The sequence below is a fragment of the Loxodonta africana genome, chromosome 5 (assembly GCF_030014295.1).
Source record: "Loxodonta africana isolate mLoxAfr1 chromosome 5, mLoxAfr1.hap2, whole genome shotgun sequence".
In the NCBI taxonomy this organism is placed as follows: Eukaryota; Metazoa; Chordata; class Mammalia; order Proboscidea; family Elephantidae; genus Loxodonta; species Loxodonta africana.
In genome coordinates this window covers 134,552,278-134,577,785 of record NC_087346.1, presented here as the reverse complement: position 1 = coordinate 134,577,785, position 25,508 = coordinate 134,552,278, and the positions used below count along the sequence as shown (strand labels likewise).

The 25,508-nt window shown below is 43.2% G+C and overlaps 1 protein-coding gene across 1 annotated transcript in view; it reads right to left on the bottom strand.

Moving 5' to 3' along the window:
* Positions 1-25,508, bottom strand: part of LOC100656404 (sodium-dependent phosphate transport protein 2B-like) — a 74,702-nt gene that overhangs the window by 9,034 nt on the left and 40,160 nt on the right. Inside the window, exons 2-7 of the mRNA XM_064285999.1 lie at positions 12,421-12,500; positions 9,234-9,348; positions 9,013-9,144; positions 7,517-7,645; positions 3,474-3,617; positions 1,580-1,691 (exon numbers count right to left, since the gene is read on the bottom strand). Of these exons, the coding sequence (XP_064142069.1) occupies positions 1,580-1,691; positions 3,474-3,617; positions 7,517-7,645; positions 9,013-9,144; positions 9,234-9,348; positions 12,421-12,447 (659 nt within the window). The 5' untranslated portion in view covers positions 12,448-12,500. The remainder of the gene's footprint in view (positions 1-1,579; positions 1,692-3,473; positions 3,618-7,516; positions 7,646-9,012; positions 9,145-9,233; positions 9,349-12,420; positions 12,501-25,508) is intronic.

The window sequence follows — 25,508 nt, the reverse complement described above, 5'->3', positions numbered from 1 at the left end:
TGAATGGAGACAACTTTCCTTTGAAAATGTGGGAGCTGGTACAAAGATAACCACAGAAATCCTCTACACAAGAGAATTCTTAGCTTTAAAGAAAGAATTGAAGATCATGGCTCCTTTGGAGAACCTCATAAAACACACGAACAGTCTCCATAGGATATAAGACTCATGTGTACCACTCTGTCTATCTGAGCAGGATCACAGACCTCCCCAAATTCTACCCCATCCATGCCCAGGTTAAGAAACTCTGATCTGGATTTTTCCCTCGATGAAAAAATTTGCTTTAAAAAATATCTACATGTCGAAAAAACTCCCCAAACCAAGGGTATAAACTTGACAATGGATATAAACAGTAGAAGCAGAAGCTAATAACCATGAAGAGGGAATAAATGCTAAGCTTCACTAGTAATGAAAGAAATTAAAAGGGCAAATGTTCACCTATCACATTTTTTTTTTTTTTAATCACATTAGCAAAGATTTTTTTTAATTAACTTTTTGTTGCTGGAGAGGGTGATTTAAGGGAGACACATTCATACACTGCCAGTGTGTGTAAAGGGATACAAATACTTTGCAAAATGTTTTAAGAGCCATACAGATGTTTGATACAGCAATTTGATATAGGAAAGAGTCCAGGAGAGAAAGAAAAAAATCCCCCCAAATGTTATGGAAAACAATCTATGTATTTAAAGATCACCCAACAAGAGCCAGTTAAGCCATATATTCCTATATGTCAGGCATATTGGTAGGTCTAATGTTTTACTATTTCTTACTTTGTAAGTCAGTGCTATCCTGAGGCAAAAACTGGTGTAACAGTGGAAAGAATCCATGATCAGAAGTAAGAAGACTTGGTTAGAGTTCCAGCTATGCCCTGCAGTGAAGTCACTTAGCGTATTTGAATCTCGGGTTCCACATTCACAAAATAGGCATAAAAATTATTATTAATGGGAAAATGGAGGATGACTGCATCAGATCACAAAATGGCAGAGGCTACCTATCATTTCAGAGCTGCTAAATTACATCATTAGATAACTGCCAAACCACTGAAAATCATGGCCCACTCAGGTTGACACATAGTGTTAATCTTTCCTCATTTGTTATGGCCAGACGCAGGTCATTAGTAGATTTTTTTACTACTGTCGTAATTCGAAAGGTTGGATTGTGAGATAGTCGATAAGTGAGTAGTAGGTATAATTATTTATAATAAATAGCAGTAGGTATAATTATTCACTAAGTGGAACCGTAAATCCTACCCTAACTGGCCTGGTTTTAACCACATCACAGGGCAAGCACGCTTAGAGCCAGAGCTTCCATCTATTGAGCACCTTGCTAAATACATCCGTAATGATTGGGTTTAATCCTCAGGACAATACTGTGGTGATGGATACTATTATTAAGCCTGCTATGCAGATAAAGAAGCGGAGGCCCAGGGAGTGTAATTAACTCTATGTGATCCCAATCCCCAACTGTACTCCACCGAAGATACTTCTAGGAGCCCCAGCAATGAAAATACATGTTTTCATTGGCTAATACAGCCCCAAACAATAAGCCTGACAGTGGCAAAGGCTGATTCGGAGCTTCCTACCTTCGGAACTCGTTCCGGTCTCCTGCCTGCATGAGCGCCACGATGGTGTTGGTAATAGTGGTTCCGATGTTGGCCCCCATGATGATGGGGATGGCAGCCCGCACCGTCAACACTGGTCGGTGGAAAAGAAGATGAGCAAGTTCAGGAAGGAAGGCAGTGGTGGCTCAGTGGTAGAATTCTCACCTTCCATGTGGATGACCTGAGTTTGAGTCCTGGCCAATATACCTCATACACAGCCACCATCCGTCTGTCGGTAAAGGTTTGTGTGTTGCTATGATGCTTGAATGGGCTTCCACAAAGCTTCCAAACTAAGGCAGACCACAAAGAAAGGCCTGGCAATCTACTTCCAAATGAAACCTTATGCATTACAACAGTCTGATCCTGTTGTGCATAGAATTGGGGCTAAGAACAATAAAAAGTTCAGGAAAGCAGCGTGGCTGTGTTCCAGGTAACTGTGGGCACAAAGCAAGCCTGAGCTCATTCAAGCTGGTAATTCCTGAAACTGGCCATTCTTAGACTATTTGGGGTTATATACCTTGTTGTGAGTCTTATGGAAAGCTAGGGCAGCTCGCTGTAGAGATGTGCATGTGCAACACACACACAAAAAAAATCTGGCACACAATTTCGGAGAACTCACAGACACCCTGAATCTTTCTTTAGACCCCAGTTTAAAAATGTCTCTCCAAAGTTCTCTCTCCTCCACAGTACAGGTACAAGGCTAGATTAAAAAGACCAGGAAACAGCCAATGTTTAAGGACAGAATCAGTCTATTACCAAAATTTTCTGACTTAAGACGTATTATATTTTGAAGAAGTAATGCCTTTTTTCTCATCTGGTCCACTAGTTAATTTCCTAGTGTATTAGTGCGCTAGTTAATTTTGACCAAAATGCTGGTTTTGCTTACATTACTGGGGAAATAGCTTTTCATTAGCGATCTGGCCAAAAATTTTCAGAAAAGAATAGGAAATTGAGAAGGAGAAGAAGTTTGGGGCTATTATATTCCTATGTAACAGGCACCTTGCAATTTTTGTTTCATAGACAAATGCTACTACCCCCAAGGCAAAAATTTGGACACACTAGTTAATTCTGGGCAATATGTTGGTTTTGCTTAGGTTATTGAGGAAGTAGCTTTTCATTAGCGGCCTGGCCAAAGATTTTCAAAGAAGAGCAGGAAATTGACAAGGAGGAGTTTGGGACTCTTCCCCATGGGAGCAATCCATTCCTTCAGGCCACAGGAAGAGGGATCAGCCAGGTATGTCTCCAGTCTGAGAAGGCCCAGCTGGGGAGAGTTTAAAAACGCTAAATAATTCAAAGTGGCTGAAGATTAACCAGTGCAAACTGGTCTGCCTTAAAAGAACCTATATCAACTCAGTTGAAGCAAACACCAGTTTGGAATGCCATCTCCCTGAGCTCAGTCGTCCCAAAGCAAATGTACAAAGTGATTAGATGTCTCTATTCTTAGCACTGAGCAGCTGTGTCCAGTGGAACTTTCTGTGATGATGGAAATGTTCTACGTAGCTATTAAGTACTTGAAATGTAGCTGAGCAACATTTTATGTTTAAAATATAAATTAATTAAAGTTAAAAAATAAATAGACATGTGACTAGTGGCCACTGGACTGGACTTGCAATTCTAGGGAATTCAGAGCTAAGTCCTCAAGCATTGGGTCAGGCTCAATCATTAAAACCCAAACAGGAGGCTGTCTGGAATCAAGGGTGGAGCTCATCATAGTTGGACAAAATAGGAGGATAATGGTGACAAGGCATGAACATATATTAAGAGTAAATGCCAGCCTTTCCAGGTGGACAGGTAAATGTTGGAAACACACATTCCCAGCTTTTAGAAACATGGTCCACAGCTCTTTGAAAGACGGGATCATGGGTCCCGAACTCACGTGAGGCAGCAACCATGCTGACGATGATGGATGAGGAGGTGCTAGAGCTTTGCACCATGGCGGTCACCAGGACTCCAATCACCAGCCCCACCACAGGGTTAGAGAGCATGACGTTGTCACTGAGGAACTTGCCAGCCACCTTTCCTGGAAAACAAAATCACAACCATGCGACAGTTGGTTCGTTAGGCACTAGGTCAACAGAAGTCTCCATTCAAGGCCAGCTGGCCATGGGGCTTGTGAGTCCAGTCTCCAACCCTATATAATTTTCTTTCCATGCTTTTTCCCAATGCTGCCCAGCTGCCACAAGAGACCCAGCCTGCTGGCTTCCCCTCACATGCCCTCCCATCTCCACTTATCTGGCCTAGCTCCCCACCCAACAGTGGCCCGCCCCACCACTTGTCTTGTTCCTTCACCCTACATCCTCCACCTTTCAACTAGACAGTTTGAGCAACCCCAGAAAGCTCTTCTCTGGGCTTTTCTGACCACAGACCTGGCATCAATTCTGTACTTGGTTCAGGGGATGCCAGTTAGGCACCTGACCCCTAATTCTTCTTCTAGGACTCTGCAGTGAAGTCCTAACTTAAAAGAAGATTCATCTTCCAAAAGCAAATCTGAGTGAATCTTCTCATTCTTCTCATCTTTTCCAACGACCCCTCAGCCCCAGCCAGCCTAAGTTCATAACAGAAACCTATTTTTTGAAAGGTTTACAGTACCTCTAAGACCACCAAACATGCAATCAAAATACATTGATGATTACTGGTGGTTGGAAACAAAGAAGAAGGATCAGTAGTGGAAAAATATGGCCTTGATGGTAGAAAAGACGCTGGAGATTACATGATAGAATTTTGCAAGACCAATGACCCATTTATTCATTGGAAACATCTTTTTTCAACCCAGCCAGATGAAATACACAGAAATCAAATTGACTCTATCTGTAAAAGAGACGATGGAGAAGCTCCATATCAGTCAGAACAAAGCAAGGGAACAGCTGTGGAACAGACCATCAATTACTCAAATGCGAGTTCAAGTTAAAACTGAAGAAACTTAGAATAAGTCCATGAGAGCCAAAACATACCACCTGAATTTAGAGACCATCTCAAGAATAGATTTGATGCATTGAACACAAACGACTGAAAACCAGACCAGTTTATGGGATGACATCAAGGACATCATACATGAAGGAAGTAAAAGGTTATTAAAAGACAGAAAAGAAAGAAAAAAACAAAATGGATATTAGAAATGACTCTGACACTCGTTTTGAATGAAGAGTAGCTAAAGCAAATGAAGAAATGATGAAGTAAAGGAGCTGGATAGAAGATTTTGAAGGGCAGCTCAAGAAGACAAAGTAAAGTATTATAATGACAGGTGCAAAGACCTGGAGATGGAAAACCAAAAGGGAAGAACACGCTCTGCATTACTCAAGCTGAAATAATTGAAGAAAAAATTCAGACCTCCAGTTGTAATACTGAAGTATTCTATGGGGAAAATACTGAATGATGCAAGGAGCATCAAAAGAAGATGCAAGGACTACACAGTCACTGTACCAAAAATTTGATATGAAACCGTTGAAGGGGGTAGAATATGATCAAGAACCTATGGTACTGAAAGAAGAAATCCAAGCTGCACTGAAGGCACTAGTGAAAAACAAGGCTCCAGAAACTGACAGAATACCAATTGAGATATTGTAACAAATGGATGCAGCACTGGAGATGTTCACTTGTCTATGCCAAGAAAACTGGAAGACAGCTACCTGGCCAACCAGCTGTAAGAGATCCATATTTGCGCCCATTCCAAAGAAAGGTGCTCTAACAGAATATGTAAATTATCGAACAATTTCATTAATATCACATGCAAGTAAAATTTTGCTGAAGATCATTCAAAAATGTTCACAGCAGTGCACTGACAGAGAACTGCCAGAAATTCAAGCTGGATTCAGAACAGGACGTGGAACCAGGGATATCACTGTTGATGTTAAATGGTTCTTGGGTAAAAGCCAAGAATACCAGAAAGATGTTTGCTGTGTTTTATTGACTATGCAAAGACATTTGACGGTGTGGACCATAACAAATCATGGTTAACATTGCGAAGAATGGGAATTCCATAACACTTAATTGTGCTCATGCAGAACCTGCGCACAGATCATGAGGCAGTTGTTCGAACAGAAGGAGAACAAAAGCAGAACAGAACAAGGGGATACTACGTATTCTAAGAGAATAACCACTTTAAACCACTGTGTAGTTTAAAATCAGAAAAGGTGTGCATCAGGGTTGTATCCTTTCACGATACTTATTCAATCTGTATGCTAAGCAAATGATCCAAGAAGGAGGATTATATGAAGAACATGGGATCAGGATTGGAGGAACACTCATTAACAACCTGCATTATGCAGATGACACAACCTTGATTGCTGAAAGTGAAGAGGACATGAAGCACTTATTGATGAAGATCAAAGACCACAGCCTTCAGTAGGAGTTACACCTCAACATAAAGAATATAAAAACCCTCGTGACTGGGCAAATAAGCAACATCATGATAAATGGAAAAGTTGTCAAGGATTTCACGTTAATTGGATCCACCATCAATGCCCAGGGAAGCAGCAGTCAAGAAACCAAACAATGCATTGCATTGGACAAATCTGCTGCAGAAGACCTCTTTAAAAGTGTTTTAAAAAAAACAAAGGTGTCACATTGAGGACTAAGGTGTGCCTGACCCAAGCCATGGTATTACTTTAAATAGCATCATATACATGCAAAAACTGGACAATAAGGAAGATGGAAGAAGAATTGATGCACTTGAATTGTGGTGCTGGAGGAGAATATTAAAGACACCAAGGACTGTCAGAAGGAACAGATCTGTGTTAGAAGAAGTTTAGATAAAATTCTCCTTAGATGCAAGGATGGTGAGACTTCTTCTCACATACTTTGGACATGTTATCAGGAGGGATCAGTCCCTGGAGAAGGACATCATGTTTGGTAAAGTAGAGGGTCAGCTAAAAGGAGAAAGACCCTCTACAACATGGATTGACACAGTGGCTACAACAATGGGCTCAAACATAGCACCGATTGTGAGGATGGTGCAAGATCATCTTTCTGTTGTGCACAGGGTTGCTATGAGGAGCAACTGGATAACACCTAACAAGAACAAGGCTATTAACTGAGGTGCAGAGAGACAGTGTGACTTTCCTAAGATTACACAGTTACTCCAGGGCAGAGTGAAGACCATCCTTGATGCTGCAAGGGACCGGGGGAACAGTAGTAGAGGCTGCCCCTCTCATCTTCCCCTACAAGCACCCTCTCCCCCAATTCTTCTAGGCCATAAAGAAGAGTGGCACCAAGAAGTGCAAACATCTTGGCCTTTGGTATCTCTTGGAACTGAGTTTTAATTCCACTGTGAACCTTGGGAATAATTACTGCTCTCTCATCTCGGGCTTGTACTTTGTAAATGGGAAGGGCTTTGGGGTGGAATAAACTATGCCCTTGAAAATGCCTGCAAGCAGTTGGCTGTCAAAGTGCCACTGGGGGCACAAAGGTTACCACGCATAGGGCAACTTCACCTCCAGATCCCCTCGCATTGCCTGGCCATATCAGTACTAGAAGATGTTTGGACAACTGCCATGGGTGCAGATTCCCCCAGCCTGAAAAACCCTGTCCTCCTCCCAGCAAAGACCCAGCTGCGGCCTAAGAGGGCAACCATTATCCTATAATCCCACAGATGGGGAGGTCCAAAGACATCATGGACCCCTCAGAAGAAAAGTCCTCATATCAAACTGCTTCCTCCCTGGGGCTTGTGGACAGACATGGGGCTGTCAGAGCCGATGAGTCATCAGCTTGGCATTGACTCAAGCCTTGGCTCCTGCCTAAGCCACCCTGGCAAATCATAGCCTATTTAGGGGCCTCAGTTTCCTCTTCTGTAAAATGGAGGGCAAGATTAACTCTGAAGTAGCTTCTATTCCAAAAACATTCCAGGATCCTGCAGCTTGAGGGCTTGCTAAGTTGTTCCATCTGAACCCAATTCAATTAGACACCTCCCACGTCCATCCATACCTCCAGCCAGCTGAAAGGCACTGCTGAGGACATCCAAGGAGCACACGAACAAGTAGAGAAATCCCAGAAGTAAAATGAATTTCCCAATCCCTTGGAATATACATAGAATCTTCCCTTTGATGTCTCTCTCTAGGGGTAAAAAAAAAAAAAAAGCATGAAGGTAAATTTTAGTGTCTGAAATACTGAGACCTTTAGCAATGAGCTCAGAACACTCCTCCTGTGGACAGAGGCAGTCAGGTGGAGCAGTGAGCTCTTGGGTGTAGGAAGGCCAACAGATCCAAAGTGTCCATGGACGCAGTTTTCAAAGCAGCCACCACTGTAGTCCATTTAGCTAGCCCCCTGGTGAAGTGACTCTAAAGGATTTGCATTTGGGAGGAGGCGTTCAATCCAGGACACAGACAGGCAAACCAGGCTCCAGGCCCAGCTGAGCCACACTGTTGCTGAGTGAGGCAGGTAAGAGGCCACCTGCTAAATGCTGGATTAGGGATAATGGCAGAGTATTTTCTAGAATGTGGCTTCATGACAGAAATTGTGGAGGGCCTTTAGGCCCTGGTCCCTCCCTGTGATGCTCCTTCCTTGACTGCTATTTTCTCCAGTCACTTTTAAAGCCCTCCATGGTCCTCACCTCCTTCTCCCTCCTTCAGCATCCCCCCATATTCTCTCTCTAGGCCTTGCCTCAGTATCTCCTCTTCCTGATTAGGAAGTGAGAGTAGGAGAGGTGAGATCCCTCCTATCACAGCTGCCCTGCCTCCCAGCTCTCCTCCTTCCCAGCCCAGTTCCCCTCCTTCTCAGCTGCCATCCATCCTAACTCCAGCCTCCCTTCCCTCCCAGCTCCACAAACCTTACACCCTGCACCTGGAAAAGAAATGCAGAATTACCTGCACCCCAGCTATTCTGGCTGCACATTCGCCTGTCTAATTGTGCCTTTCCACGATGCCTCCATAGGTGCCAATATCCTCATATAGGAGCCGGGAGCTACTGCAAGTTCATGTGCCTTGTAAGGCATAAGCAGGTGAATGAGGTGTCCCTGAGGCCTGTGTCCATGATGGAAGCAGGACACATCAACCATTCTTCCAGGAGCCTCCCCTGATGTCCACGTTCAGGTGAGGGGCCGTACAAAGAGCTCTCTGAGACCAGCCGGGGGCCTTGTCTGTTCACAGCTGTGCTCACAGCACCAACGACAGTACCCAGTACATGGCTGGCATGCAACAAAGAGCAAGACAGTGTCTGCCTTGATTACAACCCCAGTGCCTGGCACATTTGTTGCATGACAATTCTGCTGTAGGAACAAATAGCCCTAACAACATATTGTGCTTTAATTCTAAACTGCAATGACAGCCAGGTGGCATCCCTTGTCGGGACCCTTGATCTAAGACATGAGAACAATGAAAAGGGGGAAGGTGACACACAAGAGTGAACAAGTGGTGCCAGTACCTGCAATGGACAGTACCCCTCCCCACCTCGCCCCAGCTGTAATGAGTTGGCTTCATTTTTACCTGACCACTTGATCCCCGTGTCCTGAAGTACAGGCAGGTCCCAGGGGTCTTCCACCTCTGTGGATGCATCGTTGACTGGCACGGTGTTGAAAGAAGACAGATCCATCTCAGTTACAGGACTCACGGAGGCATCTGCCCAAACAAACGAAAGACAGGAGTCAGACCTGAGTCCCTTGGGTCCTCACAGGAGGCCAGTCCTCGGCTGAAGGAGCACTACTCACTTTTAGCGGCCTCTTCACCTTTTGCAGGCGTGGCGGACTGCTGACTAGTGGCCCCTTCAATGCATTTATTGGGGTCTGCATGGACATTTTCCAACTCAGGCCAAGAAGCCATTGTCTGTGGATGGAAAAGGAGAGCTTAAAGAAGCCACCCCCAAAAGAAGGCACATGCCTAGAAGAAGGTCAGGTAAAGTCCAGTTGGCGTGATGCGGGTACTGCCATGATGGGGAGAACCCCTGGTAGGAATGCTTCTCTTTGTGGGGAGTAGAGGAAGTGTGGGTGTCACGCTCATGCTATACCTTCTAAGTTTGGAATCTACTGAGCCACATTTTACTCATCCGTAACCCTCGTCCAGCCACTTGTCTAGAGTGCCACCACATCAGACCACTTCTTCCAGTAGGTCCGATCAGCCTCAACTGTACATAATTAAAAACCAGAAACCAAACCCACTGCCGTCGAGTCGATTCCAACTCACAGCGGCCCTAAGGGACAGGGTAGAACTGCTCCGTAGAGGTTCCAAGGAGCGCCTGGTGGATTCCAACTGTGGACCTTTTGGTTAGCATCTGTAGCACTTAACCACTACACCACCAGGGTTTCTCTACGTAATTAGTTGACCCTAATTGTTTTGCTAATCCTTTTTTAGGAGTCCTTTAGTGATGAAAACAGTTAAGCACCTAATAACAAGAAGCCTCCTAAACTCCAAAAAATAAATGTCTGCTCTTTAAAGCCACTCATTTGTGGTATTTCTGTTGTAGCAGCGCTAGTTAACTAAGACGGGAGGTGGGGGGTACGGTGAAGAGGGTGGACTCTGGGTTAGACTGCTGAATTTGAATGCTGGCTCTACCACTAACTGGCTCTGTCTCATGTCACATAATCATCATCCACAGGGCTAACACATATGTTGCTTGCTCTGTGCCAGACACTGTTGTAAGTGCTTTCCACAAATCGACTCATTTAATCCTCAAGCAACCCGATGAGGTAAGTTGATTATCCTCATTTTATTGAGGAGCAAACTGAGGCACAGAGAGGTTAAGGATCTTACCGAAGGTCACACAGTAAGTGGCAGAGCCAGGATTTAAAATCAGGCACTTAAACCGTGGGCTCCAGCAACTGTGCTTTTACCTCAAAGCTATGCTGTCTCTCTACAATATCACCATCTGAGAATTTGGGTTTCCTAGCTGTGAGGCCATTCATCAGCCATTTTCATGTTATCACTAACTCTGTCTAGCAGTAACCACTCCTGCTTTATCATTATCTTTATCATCATCACTGTCATCATCTTCATCGTTTTGCTATTTCTCATCTGTTTTTGGATATTAGATCACCTCATTCATTTATCCCTTCAACTAACACAGAGTTAAAACCACATGTAAAGCAAGAGTAAGCAAACCTGAAAAGGGCCTGACGGAGCTACTTACGTGCATGACTTCTTCCTAGACTTAATAACGTCTGCCTTGGGGGATCAGAAAACTTTTTCTTACTGCATAGGTTCTAAGCAGTTGAGGTCATCAGCACCAAGCCCGAGGCTTTACAAGGACATACGATAATACAAACAAGACTAAAAGCTATTGCCACAGAGGGCCTTGGGGTAACCAGCAGGGACCGGAATTGTGGCCCCAGGCCTCATCAACATCCCTCCAGCATGGGGAAAGATGTGGCTCACCTGCAGGTATCAGAAGTGAACGAGGCTCCTGACCTACACAGGATCAGTGGGGACCCCCATTCCCTGCCTCCTCAGGGCAGACAGGGTGGCCTGCCTCAGTTCCCTCCTACCTGCTTTCACCTTTGCCCCCCGCAGTCCATTCTTATTCACCTGCTGAAAACCCACCAATGACTTCCCCCACCCCTGCTTCTGGAACAAACTCCAGACACTTCCCGAGCCCTCAAATTCTGCCTAGCCCCCTAATGTCGCCTCCTGTCCCTCCCTCCCCTGGCTCACATACTCTGGCCACACTGACCTTCTTTCTGCTTCCAACACTCACTCCCACCTCAGGACCTTTGCTCTGCCTTCCCCGCTACCTGGGTCAATTGCTCCCCACTCCCAGATTTACACAAGGCACTCCTCCTTATTGTTCAGGTCTCAAGAGCATCTCTCTGCCCCAGCTATTGTCACCCTGTTTTATTTCCTTCATAGCACTTCAGCCACTCTGAAATGATCTAAGTTTTTTTTTTTTTTTTTTTCTTTAAACCTGTAAGAGGTCCTGAGGGCAGTCTTCTCTACTGCTCTACCCCAACACAGAACATTGCATGCATGGCACACAGTTGGGGCTCCAAAAATTGGTTAACTGAAGATATGAAGGAATAAATTAGCACTCAACTACTAGCTGAAAAATTGGCAGTTCGAACCCACCCAGAGGCACCCTGGAAGACAGACTTGGAGATCGGCTTCTGAAAACGCAACGGAGCAGTTCTACTCTGCACATGTAGGGTCACCCTGAGTCAGAATCGAGTCGATGGCAACTAACAATTGCTTCTAAGATTGTTGTATGACCACTTTTTTCCAATTAACAATAAACCTCCAAAGAAATGGCTCCCTTCTGGGTTGAGGGTTGGAAAATGGGGCCCAAATAGCTTCCTGAATGTTTCAGTGATAAGTGGATCCCTGACTTTCCCAAGCAAATGCCACTGCAGGTATGGAGGCACTTGGGCCAGTTAAGGCTGCACTAGAGGCTGGAGGTTGCACTGGCCCAGGTACAGGTGCTCCAGAAGACCCCTACCCAACAGAAGAAGGCTAAAATGGGACCCTGGGCGCCATCTCCCCTGTCAGCTACCACCCTGGCAACTGGCCTTTTTAAAAGGAAAACCACATTCAGGAACTCTTGTTCAACCTTAATGGCTGAAATAGCTTGTTTTTCTTTATGGAGACTTAAAGTAAGAGGTCAGGCATTAGACTGTGTATATAATGTTTGGTCACCTTCCTTAAAGTTAATAAAAACCAAATCCATTGCTGTCAAGCCAATTTCGACTCATGGCAACCCCAAATGCTACAGAATAGAATTGCTCCAATGAATTTTCTTGGCTGTAATCTTTATGGAAGCAGATCACCAGGCCTTTCTTCCATGGTACTGTTGAGTGGGTTCGAACCACCAATCTTTTGCTTAGCAGCTAAGGGCAAACCATTTGCACCACCCAGGAATAATAATAATAATAAATAAATAAAACAATAATTGAAAGTTAAGGAGGGACTCACGGTTCTGAACCTAATTTTGAATGCCATTCAGGAGACTTGACTCTCCCTTTGATTCTCTGCTGAGTCTGAGTTCACCAGGCCTGGGAAAGGGTTGAAAAAGGAAGTGATGTGAATGGTTCCCAAGCACCAAACCTGCACAAAAATAACCACTGCACCACCAGGGTTCCTTCACTTTTTTTCTTTTTTAGAGGAAATAAGACTTTTACTGAAGATTTCCGTAATCATTTCCTCAAAATACGCGTTGAAATCCTAATCCCGAAGGATGTTTACCTGTGTTTTATTGACTATGCAAAGGCATTTGACTGTGTGGGTCATAACAAATTATGGATAACATTGCAAAGAATGGGAATTCCAGAACACTTAATTGTGTTCATGAGGAACCTTTACACAGATCAAGAGGCAGTTGTTCGGACAGAACAAGGGGATACTGATTGGTTTAAAGTCAGGAAAGGTGTGTGTCAGGGTTGTATTCTTTCACCATACCTATTCAATCTGTATGCTGAGCAAATAATACGAGAAGCTGGACTATATGAAGAACAGGGCATCAGGATTGGAGGAAGACTCATTAACAACCTGCATTATGCAGATGACACAGCCTTGCTTGCTAAAATGAAGAGGACTTGAAGACCACAGCCTTCAGTGTGGATTGCACCTCAACATAAAGAAAACAAAAATCCTCACCACTGGACCAATGAGCAACATCATGATAAATGGAGAAAAGATCGAAGTTGTCAAGGATTTTGTTTTACTTGGATCCACAAACAACAGCCATGGAAACAGCAGTCAAGAAATCAAAAAACGCATTGCATGGGGTAAATCTGCTGCAAAGGTCCTCTTCAAAGTGTTGAAGAGCAAAGACGTCACCTTGAAGACTAAGGTGCGCCGGACCCAAGCCATGGTATTTTCCATCTCATCATATGCATATGAAAGCTGGACAATGAATAAGACTGAAGAAGAATTGCCACCTTTGAATTGTGGTGTTGGTGAAGAATATTGAATATACCATGGCCTGCCAAAAGAACGAATAAATCTGTCTTGGAAGAAGTACAACCAGAATGCTCCTTAGAAGCAAGGATGGTGAGACTGCGTCTTACATATTTTGGACATGTTGTCAGGAGGGATCAGTCCCTGGTCCCTGGAGAAGGACATCATGTTTGGCAGAGTACAGGGTCAGTGGAAAAGATGAAGACCCTCAAGAAGGTGGATTGACACAGTAGCTGCAACAACGAGCTCAAGCATAACAGTGATTGTAAGGATGGCTCAGGCCTGGGCAGTGTTTCGCTCTGTTGTGCATAGGGTCGCTATGAGTCGGAACCGAATCGGCGGCACCTAACAACAACAACAACATACCTGTGGATGTGAACCTCTTAACGTAACTGTAGAGAAGGGCTGCTGTGGTGGGAAAATTCCACCAGAGTGATGCGGTTATGGCGCTTGACTTACTCACCCCACTCCCAACCAAATGGTGCATTTGCTTAAATTCTCCACTTTGAATCAACAAAGCTGGCCTTTGCTGAAATTTATACACTTGAAGACTCAAGTCACCTCTTTAACTCCAAATCTAACGAGGCTTCCTATTCTTAAGTCCCCCTCTGCAGACAAGAGTATCTGAGACCATAAATAACCTGCAGGGCTGGGCTGGGGCATCTTGCAAACTAAAGTGATTTGTACACCACTATCATGCAAATGAGATGCTTAGAGCAGATGTTAATAGAAGCGTGATCATTGTACAGAACTTTGAGTTTGTAAGCATTTTTCCTTGTCATTAGTCACTGAAGCTATGACCTTCCCAACTTGCAAATGCCTCTTCCCAATCTTGCAGCCAGAGAAAAGGGCAGGCCCCCTCACCCCAACCTCCCCAGGTTCTCCTCCACCTTGCACCAGTGAGAGTTGTTTACCGAGACCCAGAGCTTTGCATTCATGGAGGAGCTGGGGAGGGGAAGAACTGGGTGGTTCCCTCCTGCCTTAATATGATCTTCTGGGTACCTCCCTAAGGGTGAGGTGGTCCAATTCACCCTGAGAGGGGCTGCCCTTCTTCATGTCTTGAGTTCCCAGAAACAAGAGGGAAAAACTGGCTGCCTAATTTTGCCTGGAGGTCATGCCAGAGTCATCCCAAAGCCCTAGCCCCCTCCCCCTTGCCCCAAAAAAGGCCAATTGCGTCTTTTTTCAGCCCATCAACTCCAACTCATGGGGATCCCATGTGTGTCAGAGTAGAACTGTGCTCTATAGGGTTTTCAGTAGTTGGTTTTTTGGAAGTAGGTCACCAAGCCTTTCTTCTAATGTGGATCTGAACTGCCAACCTTTTGGGTAGCAGCTGAGTTCTTAAAGCACCAAGGCTACTTCTAAGGTGCCTACAACCTTTTTTTTAGCAGCTAAGTGCTTTAACAATTAGCTCCACCCAGGGATTCCCCTTTGCCTGAGCTGGGATGGAAATGCCTAGACAGGTAGGGAGGGGACCTCTGCTAAGAGAATGGTTTATCCACTCTGGGTTAATCCAGGGTTAAACTCTTATTGGCTTCTCATTTAATCCTCACAACCACCAAAAAAAGTGTCAATTCTGACTCATGTCGACCTTATAGGATAGAGTAGAACTGCCCTATAGGATTTCCAAAGCTGCAATCTTTATGGAAGCTGACCACTACATATTTGTCCCTTGGAGAGGTTGGTGGGTTCAAACTGCCAGGCTTCTCAGGAGCTGAGTACTTAATCACTGTGCCATCAGAGCTCCTTTGAAATTTAAAAAAAAAAAAAATTTTTTTTTTTAAACCAAAAAACAGACCTTTGCTATCAATTCTGACTCATAGAGACCCTATAGGACAGAGCAGAACTGCCCCAGAGGGTTTCCAAGGAATAGTTGGTAGATTCGAACTGCCAACCTTTTGGTTAGCAGATGTAGCTATTGACCACTGCACCATGAGGGCTCCCAATAGTTATCTACATTTTGCCATAAGTCACACACTACAAGCAAAAAAAAAAAAAAAAAAAAAACTCTTTGCCATTGAGTCCATTTTGACTCTTGATGACCCTATAGGACAGAGTAGAACTCCTCCATAGGGTTTCCAAGGAGTAGGTGGTGGATTTGAACTGCCGACGTTTTGGTTAGCAGCCAAATGCTTAACCACTGCACCGCCAGTAAGTGATAAAACAGCATGAAGCCCAGATGTCAAAATCTATTGCTTTTAATCTCTAAATCTGGAGACAAACCATAAGACCATTTTTATCAGCTTTCACAATAACCTTAACTACTTTTATATCCATTTTGTAGATGTGTGTTCAGGCTCAGAAAATTCGTTATCTTGCCCCAAAGTCACGAATTTAGTTTCTGGACGAGTCAGGATTCAAACCCAGATTAGCCACAACTCCACACAGCCTCTTACAGACCTAACTATTGAATCTGTGGACCTTCTACTAGCCTGACCCTAACTTGCCAACCAAACCAACCAGTTGCCATTGAGTAGAATCTGACTCATGGAGGCTCCATGTGTTTCAGAGCAGAACTGTACTCCACAGAATTTTTAATGGTTGATTTTTAGGTCACTAGGCCTTTGGTTCTTTTTTAGGCCTTTCATAGGAAACCCTGGTGGCATAGTGGTTAAGAGCTTGGTTGCTAATCAAAAGGTCAGCAGTTCAAATCTACCAGGTGCTCCTTGGAAACTGTATGGGGCAGTTCTACTCTGTCCCATGGGGTCACTATGAGTCAAAATTGACTTTATGGCAACGTGTTTGTTTTTGTTTTTTCAGATCTTTCCTATGGACCAGTTCTACTCTGTCCTACTGGGTCACTATTAGTTGGAACTGACTTAATGGCACCTAACAACAACAGGCCTTTCCTCTGAGGCACCTCTGGGTATACTCTAACCTCCAACCTTTCGGTTAGCAATGATTAATGGTTTGTACCACCCAGGGACCCCAAGCTTGCCAACAGAAGTCCCCTGTTGGGGAGCTTACTAACATACATTAAAACCCACATTACGCTGGGTGCAGGACTTGCTTCCCGGCTCCACTTCCAACACAAAGAACCTGCTGGAGCTGGAAAATGGAAGACCCCCTGAACCCTCCTCTCCTCTCCTTGCCTGTTCCTTGGACTTCCTTCACTACCCGGACACACACCACCCCCTGATATCACACCCTCCACAGCCTGCCCAGAACCAGCTCTCTCTACCCAGGACTTTGGGAAACCAAGTACACTGTGGTGAAGGTTCTAGATCCCCCAGGCTGAAAGACAAACTTCATACCTGTGAAGGATGCAATCAGTAGGAAGAGGTAGAGTCCCTCTGCTGCTTGAGACAGAGAAAGGCTTCCCACTGGACAAACTTATATACAGCTTAGCCCCGCCCATGCCAGAAGCCCTCCCTAAATCTGTTCAAAACAGCTCCCTCCCTAGTGGAGATTTAATCTTCTCTGGTTTGAAGACCTTTGGGTTTGTCACATGGTTCTGCTCAATACTCACATCAGGCCCCTTGCTCTGATGGTCTGTGTGAGCAGGCTTGTCTGGCTCCCCATATGTCCTATGAGGACATTAGAAATACCCCTGACCAAGCCCTACTGGACTGAGGCCACTTGGGCCAGCTGATCCTGATATCCCATGAAGGCAGAAGGTATGGACATTGGCAAGAGAATTCTAAAACTCATCTGGAAAAAAAAAAAAAAAAAAAGGCAAGAATATAGAAGAAAATTCAGAAGGAAGTAAAGACATGAGATGAAAACAGCCCTATAAGATATATATATTAAAAAAAAAAAACACATTAAGAGGTAACACCTATCACAATAATCTAGTAACAGTCTCAGAGCAACATGATGGATAAACTGAATAAAATGGCTCAAAAACAGATTCCTGCTATATTTGATAAAGAAGGTATCCCGAACCAATTTTAATTTCAGGGATTAGTAATTAATTTTCTAGAGAAATCAATTAGCAATTTAGGAAAAAAATTAGATACACCTCTTCTCACAGGTAGCATAGTGGTTAAGAGCTATGGCTGCTAACCAAAAGGTCGCCAGTTCAAATCCAGCAGGCGCTCCTTGGAAACCCTATGGGGCAGTTTACTATGCCCTATAGAGTCACTATGAGTCAGAATCGACTCGACCGCAACGGGGTTTTTTTGTTGTTGTTGTTGTTCATCTCACATATGAAAACCAAATGCAAAGATATAAGACTTTAAAAACTCAAACTGTAGAAAAACTAGTAGAAAAGATTATTCGATATTAATAACACCCTGGAGGAAAGGTAACTTTTGAAGTTTATACGGAACAGATAAGATAGATAAAAAGAGCTATAGATTTGACTATATGTAAAATTAAGCAAATACAGTGAGAAAAGGAATATTTACACTCAATATAATAAACAATGGATTGAAAACCTTTCTATTTTTAAAGGTTAACCAAATGAATTAGCAAAAACATTAACATTTCAATAAATAAAAAGGAATAAGCAGAAAATCCACTACAAAAGATATGTATCTGCTAATCAAACCTGGAAAACTGTCAATAATTTTTTAATCTAAATATTAAAACAGTAAAAAGGATGATTCTCCTTGTCAGTACTTTTTTTTTTTTAGGTAATGGTGATGAAACAATGAAATAGATATTCTGTGTTATAGGTAATTCAAGCTGATATAACCTTTGGGGGAAAATTGTAAATATGTATTAAGAAACGTAAAAAATGTTTTACCCTTTGACTTAGTAATTATACTTAGAGAAATCCACATTAAGGCAAAAAAAGATCCAAAACATATGCATACAAATATTATTCATTACAGGGTAAAGAATTGGAAAAAACAAAGAAGACAAGAAGGAAGCAAACTACACACCCAAAATAGGAGAATGACTAAGTAAATTATGATACTAGATAAACTAGACTACTTGTAGCCACTTTTTAAAAAATGTCAGCTAGGAAACAATGTTGCAACATAAAGATGTTTATGACATAAAATAAGAAAGACTGACTTCATAGAAATATGCCAAGATAAAAAAAAAGAAAAAGCTAGCAAAGACAAAAAAGGCAAGATGCACTCAGATTTCTCAGAATGATTGAGTTAGGATGCAATGATTGAATTAAGGGGATTTTAATGTTCTCTATTTTTCCAGTTGAAAGGTCAGTGGCTTGAACTCACCAGCGCTCAGCGGGAGAAACATGTAGCAGTCTGTTTCTGTAAAGATTTATAACCTTGGAAACCCTATGGGACAGTTCTACTCTGTCCTAGAGAGTCACTATGAGTCAGAATTGACTTGATGGCAATGGGTTTGGTTTTGGGTTTTTTTTTCCCAAATTTTCTGAGTCAGTTTTTGTTTCGTGATTTAATAGTTTTTAAAGAACACACCATCACACTTTTTATTAGATAAATACAAACAACAATAGACTTCAGCGGTTAAAGGAAAGAGACAGAGTAGGAAAAAAGATGGCAAGGAAAACAAAAGAGGGAGAAAAGGGATTGAGAAATCGAGACAGAAACAAGATGAGGGGAGGGAATGCAAGCAGAGAAAGGTGCCAAGACTTACTGAGGGGGCAAGATCAAGTCACAGAGCAAGCATCTGACCGTGATGAACTGAGAGGCAAGTGAGACCAAAGAAAGAAGATTAAAAGGTAGGGATGTAGTCGTTAGTTAACACGGAGTGGGCTTGGACTCATGGCGACCGTATGTTTAACAGAACAAAATGTTGCCTAGTCCTACCCCATCTTCAGCACTGTATTAGAAAATGTTCTGTTGTGATCTGTAAGGTTTTCACTGGCTTATTTTCAGAAGTAGATCACCTGGCCTTTCTTCCTGGTCTTAGTCTGGAAGCTCTGCTGAAACCTGTCCACCATGGGTGACCCTGCTGGTATTTGAAATACCAGAGGCATGGCTTACAGCATCATAGCGACACGCAAGCCATCAAAGTACAACAAGCTGACAGACAAGTTAACACTCTAAATTTTAAAAAATGGACAAGAGGCAATTGCTGTTAAATTTTAGACATAATAATATATCCATTTGAATCTAAAATCAGGAAACACTGAGATTTTTTATGACCCCTTTCTTCATCTTCAGTGGAGAAAATTCTAAGCTTACGCCTCATCATACTCAGTCCTTTGCACAAACTATCACTTAATTTGGACAATAATAAAAATTATAGCACTGTTTGAGCCCATTCTGGGAAAAAGAGCTGCAAGCACTTTAGCCGTGTTTATTATTTAATCTTTACAACAGCCCAAGGAAGTAGGTACATTAGTAATCCCATTTTACAGATAAGAAAATGGAGACAGAGAGTTAATAGCTCCAAAGAGGTATTATTTACATATCATTATTTCAGATATGGGAAAACCAGAGCTCAGAGAAATTAAATAACTTGCCCAAGAGCACCCAGCTAGTAAGGGGCAGAACCTGTCTAACACGGTCTGGTACAAAATCAAAGCCTTCCAGAGGCTCCACAGAAATGTGCCTGTGTACAGGGGGGCCCCACCTTACAGGCCAAGGCAATGATAAAGAGCCGACAGCATGTGACCAAGACAGCAGTGCCTGAAAAAGGCCAGGCTGGCTCCACCCGACAGCAACTAACAACAACAACTGATTAAGTGGTAGTTATCCAAAAACAAAAACAAAAAACCAGTTGCCATCCAGTCAATTCCGACTCACGGAGACCTCATGTGTGCTAGAGTAGAACTGTGCTCCCTCCACAGGATTTTGCAACTGTTAAGGTGCTCGGCTGCTGCCCTAAAGGTTGGAAGTCCACCCACAGGCAACTCGGAATAAAAGCCTGGCGATCTACTTTGGAAAAATCAGCCATTGAAAACCCTATAGAAAGCAGTGATTTTTCTACCAGGGACAATTCTGCCCCCCCGGAGACATTTGGGAATGTCTGGAGGCATTTTTGGTGGTCAGAGTGGGAGAGGAGGGCGTACTGGCACGTAGTGGGTAGAGGCCGGGGATGCTGCTAAATATCTTACAATGCAGAGAATGTTATTGTGTAAAACCACCTCAGAGAGTTTTCTAGGCTGTAATCTTTATGCGGATAGATCACCAGGTCTTTTCTGCTGCAGAGATGCTGGGTGAGTTGGAATGCCAATCTTTCAGTTAAAGGCCAAGTGCTTAACTGTTGCACCACCAGGGCACAACCAGAGATTAGCCCCCCAAAAGAAGAATTATTCAGCCCAAAATACCAGTAGGGTCAAGGTTGAGAAACCCTGAGCTGGAGTGCTTTCTGTTTGCTTCCAAACAACCTTAACTGGTAGAAACTGCCACTTCGCAACTTGTGCCCTAAATCTGTGTTTGGGGTACTGTGCGGCCCTGCTCTCCACTCCTGCTTAGGAGGCTTACAGTATAAAGAGCAATTCCAATTCCTCTCGCCAAGAGACACAGGAAGGTGACTTTAAAAGAAAACAAAAAAAAAACCTTTTGCCGTGGAGTAGATTCTGAGTCATAGCAACCCTGTAGGACACAGTAGAACTGCTCCATAGGGTTTCCAAGGAGCAGCTGGTGGATTCAAACTGCTGACCTTTTGATTAGCAGCCGAGCTCTAACCACTGTTCCACCAGGGCGCCTTAGTAAAGTCAAATGGTCATTTCTTCTTTCAATCTCTAGAATAGTAGACCAACGACATTTGACAGAAGTTTGAAATACCTGGTATTTCAAAATAGACAAAATGGAGCCCGTGTGAAAAGACATAGCTGCCTCTTTGATTATAGAAACCCTGGTGGAGTAGTGGTAAAGAGCTTTGGCTGCTAAATAAAAGGTCGGCAGTTCAAATCCACCAGGCGCTCCTTGGAAACCGTATGGGGCAGTTCTACTCTGTCCTATGGGGTCGCTGTGAATCAGAATGGACTTGACGGCAGTGGGTTTGGTTTGGCTTTTTCTTTGACTGTAATACAGGATTTGGGATCTAGAAACTCTAACACATTTTAGGAAAAAAGAATGCTCTGTTAAACAATATTGGTCTTTGCACCTGATATTGGAGGAGCTTAGCAAATAAATAATAGATTCAGACACAAAGCTCTTTCTGATCTTTCCATTTCAATCTTTCTGTAGTTTTGACATTTTTGATAAATGCCTTTTTTTTGAAACTCTGTCCACCCCTGGCTTCTGTAACTCTGCATTGTTCTGGTTCCCTTCCTGGCTCTCGATCAATCTGGGCTGCCACTGACCGCTTGACCTCCTCCTATAGACCCTCATTCTCCTTGAACAAGTTCTCTCTGCTGCCCTGCTTTCTCTAAATGCCTTTGTTAGTACAATTCGGAGGTCATAATGTGGGGCTCGTAAGTGTCATACAGACTTGCTGCTGTCACTGGCACGGCCTGAGATTTACGTGACCACAGACTGGGACAAAACCTTGAGAGATACAATCCAACATTACTGTATGGTCTGTATGCTGTGGGGTCAGACCAGATGCTAACAACATGAGAGAAGCAAAAATTCCATCAAGTTCAAGGTCTTTGGGGTTAGACAGAAAAGATACTTAAATTTCCTAAAAGAAAAAGCCCACAAAATTAAACCTAGTTTAAAAAAAGAAAATTTAAAAAACTGAAATCTTTTCTGTATAATCCTTTCTAGGCACAAAAGCCAATTTCAAGGGCACAATAAAACACCCATTTGATGACTGGGTCGAATTTTAATGCAAGTTTATTCTGAGTATGTGTGTATATGCATTTTTCTGGGGAGCATGTCCAATGCTTTTATTATATCCACAAAGAGTCCTTGACAAGATGAGGTTTAAGAACTTCTCCCTGGGGTGGGAGTGACTTGCAGGTCTCTTCTCCAGTCTCAGGTGTCCAAATGGCTGCTGAGATCGTCATCTGGATATCCCACCAACTACTTGAACACCCAGTCCACAGCGCCATTTTATTAGCGTGCCCCTCCCAAACAACCGCTTGAGGGAGGGGCTGTGCAGGCCTCCACCACAACAATAAGCTAACTGTGGTCCAGGCAGTTGCAAAATGTGGAAGAGCTCAGTCTTCCTCCTCCCTTCACACCATCTTCCCAGGAGTCTCACCACTCCCTTTGGCCTTAACTGCCTAGAAAAAAAAAAAAAATTTTTTTTTTTTTTTGAGCCCTCCCAAAACTCTGCCTCCAGCTCAGGTTTCTCTCCTAAACTCCCAGCATGGCCATTCAACTGCCTTTGGGGCATATCCATTTGAATGGTCCCCGGACAACCCAAAATCAGCATGACCAAAGATAAACACTGCATCTTCACCCCAAACCTGCTCTACCTCCAGTGTTTCCTGTTTTAACAAATGGCATCACCATCCTCTAAGATTCCTTGAGCCAGCTGTATAAGGGTCAGCTCAATGCCTTTGCCCTCTCCCTCACCCCAAATCCAATCAATCATCAAATCCAATCTATTCTGCCCGTGTAATCCTCATCTCTCCATCCCCTAGAGCAGATCACCGTTGTTCTTGTATCATCACTGCACTGCTGGTCTCCAATCTCCCAGTTGTCCCACTAATGCAATCCCAGACCCCAGCCAAAGTGATTCTTCCAAAATACAAATGTGTCAGTTGCTGCTCTGCTAAACCTTCAGTGGCTTCCCCTTGACCCCAAGAGAAAGTCCAGACTCCTCTTCATAGTTCATGAGACTCCTTGATCTAACCCCTGCTTATCCCTGTAATAACAAATCTCAGGATTTTCCCTCTGACACCCCCTGCTTCAGACATGACACTTTTCCCTTGTTTTTTCCAGTGCCCAGGCTCCTCAACCCTACCTGTTTATTTGCTCATTTATTTATTTATTCATCATTCAACAAAAATTTACTGAGCCTCTACCACAAGCCAAGGAGTGCCTGGTTGGCACAAACCATGCTCAGCTACTAACCAAAACGTTGGTGGTTCGAATCCACTCGGAGGCATCTCAGAAGAAAGGCCTGACGATCTCCTTCCGAAAGGTCACAGCCACTGAAACCCCTATGGTGCACAGTTCTACTCTGAAACACATGCAGTTGCCATGAATAGGAATGGACTTGCTGGCAACTGGTTTGATGTTTGTTTATCATGAGCCAGGCACTGAGTACAATGACGAAGATAAACATGATTTCTGCTCCTAAGAGGCTTACACTGGTCTGGCTGACTCCTTTTCATCTTCAAGATCTCAGCTTAAATATCAAGGAAATGCTCCCTTTTCTCTAAACCAGGTTAAGTCCCTTGGTCTGTGTCCTGAGAGTACCCTGTTCTTCTCTACTGTAACACACATCTCACCTCACTACTGCTTAGCGTCTCTCTTTCCAGCCAGACTGTCAACCCCATGTGGAGAGGCACCAGCTCTCTTGCTCACCTCTGTCCCCAGCAGTAAGCACCAAGCCTGCTGCATAATAGACATTACATATTTAATGTACGAATTATACCCAAATATTCATATTTTATTTTCCCAAGAGACTGGAAGCTTTTTAAGAACCATATTTTCTCCCAATAATGACCACATGGGATTTCAGTGAGCCTTAGTTGACTGGATGGACATGTGTCTCCATGTGGGAAAATGAGAGGAAGGAAGCTCAAAGATGAAGGCAGCTTCTTGGGAGGCTGAGACATGTGTGGGGACCCCTGGAATTTACAATTTTACCATCTGATTGTTCTCCAGAGGAGCATGGGGCCCCTTGGTTCTCAGTACTTGCTGAACATTAGAGCCCCCCCAGGGAATTTGACGAAATACAGATGCCAGGCCCCTCCCTCAAGAGATTTCAGTTCAATCTTCTGGGCTGAGGTGTGGGCAATGCAAAGTTTGAAAATCTTCCCATGTGATTCTTTTGCACAGCCAGAGCTGAGAATAGGTTTGGGGCCTCCTGGAATTTAAAAGGTCTTGTCCAGATCTAGGAAATCCTGGTGCCATAGTACTTAAGTGCTATGGCTGCTAACCAGAAGGTTGGCAGTTCAAATCCACCAGGTGTTTCTTGGAAACTCTATGGGGCAGTTCTACTCTGTCCTATAGTTATCGGAATTGACTTGACGGCAACGGGTTTGGTGTTTTGGGGGCATCCAGATCTAGGTCTACAGATATGCAGATAATCTGTCAGGAACTCTTGGTATTTGATGGAGATTGACATTTAAGACATAATCAGAGGTGAAACCAAGGAATGAAGTCAGACAAGAGCAGGTCCCTTGTATTTCTCTAAAGTTGCCTAGAATAGCTTTCTTTGCAAACTATAAACCTGACAGGCGACGATGAGAAAAAAAAAAATCCTAAAAAGATTCAAAGAATATTAAACCAGGAGAATCATAGACCCCTATTCATTCATTCAACAAACATTTACTGAGTGCCTACTATGTGCAAAGTATTGCTGTAGGCGCTAGAAGGGATACAGCTATGCACAATAAAAAGTCCCTGTCTCTGCAGCATATATTCACCAAGCATTCATTACCCGAAGCCTGAACAAATAATTTGTGGGTATGTACCATTGCTATTTTTCAAGGCCATGTAGTCACCGTTGAATTTAATAAAATATACATTCATTTAAAATAAATTAAAAAAATTTTTTTTTCATTTAAAAGAGTCTGTTAATTCTAAGTGGCATATTGTCATTACTGTATTTTTATGCTAATAATGTGAGCCTTCTACTTTTGTCTGCCAGTTGTAGCCCTCCATCAGCAAGGTATTTTCATAAGCGCACTATGCTAATTTTCTTTTACAGCAGCACATTAAAAAAAAAAATTGTAGTAGTAGTGATTATGAAAATACCTCACAGAGGGAGGGCACCGTTGGCAAACAAACATAGAAAGTACGTGTTATTTGAGTAAAAATATGGAGCATTTATTTTGTACAAGAGAAAGTCTCAGCTGGGTGCTAGCAAGTCTAACACTTCTCTAACACTTGCTAAGCTCCCTTTTGTAAACACTAGGAAGAATGCTTCAGGCTCAGAACATTTCCCAAGCAGAAATATCTGGCTAGAATTGAACAACATTACTGTTGCATTTTTCCCCCTTATATGTATTTTCAGGGTTACTTTCTAGTTGCAGCAAGGGATAATGATTTTCCACTTGTAGTACTAACAGAAGATTTCATTTCAAAGAAAATTTTAAGCAGAAATAACAAATGCTTACACTTGAATAACAAATATCACTACCAAGGTAGTTTGTGAATATGGCAAAAACCATGATAGTGGTATGTAACTGAGAGAAGACTGTAAAACAC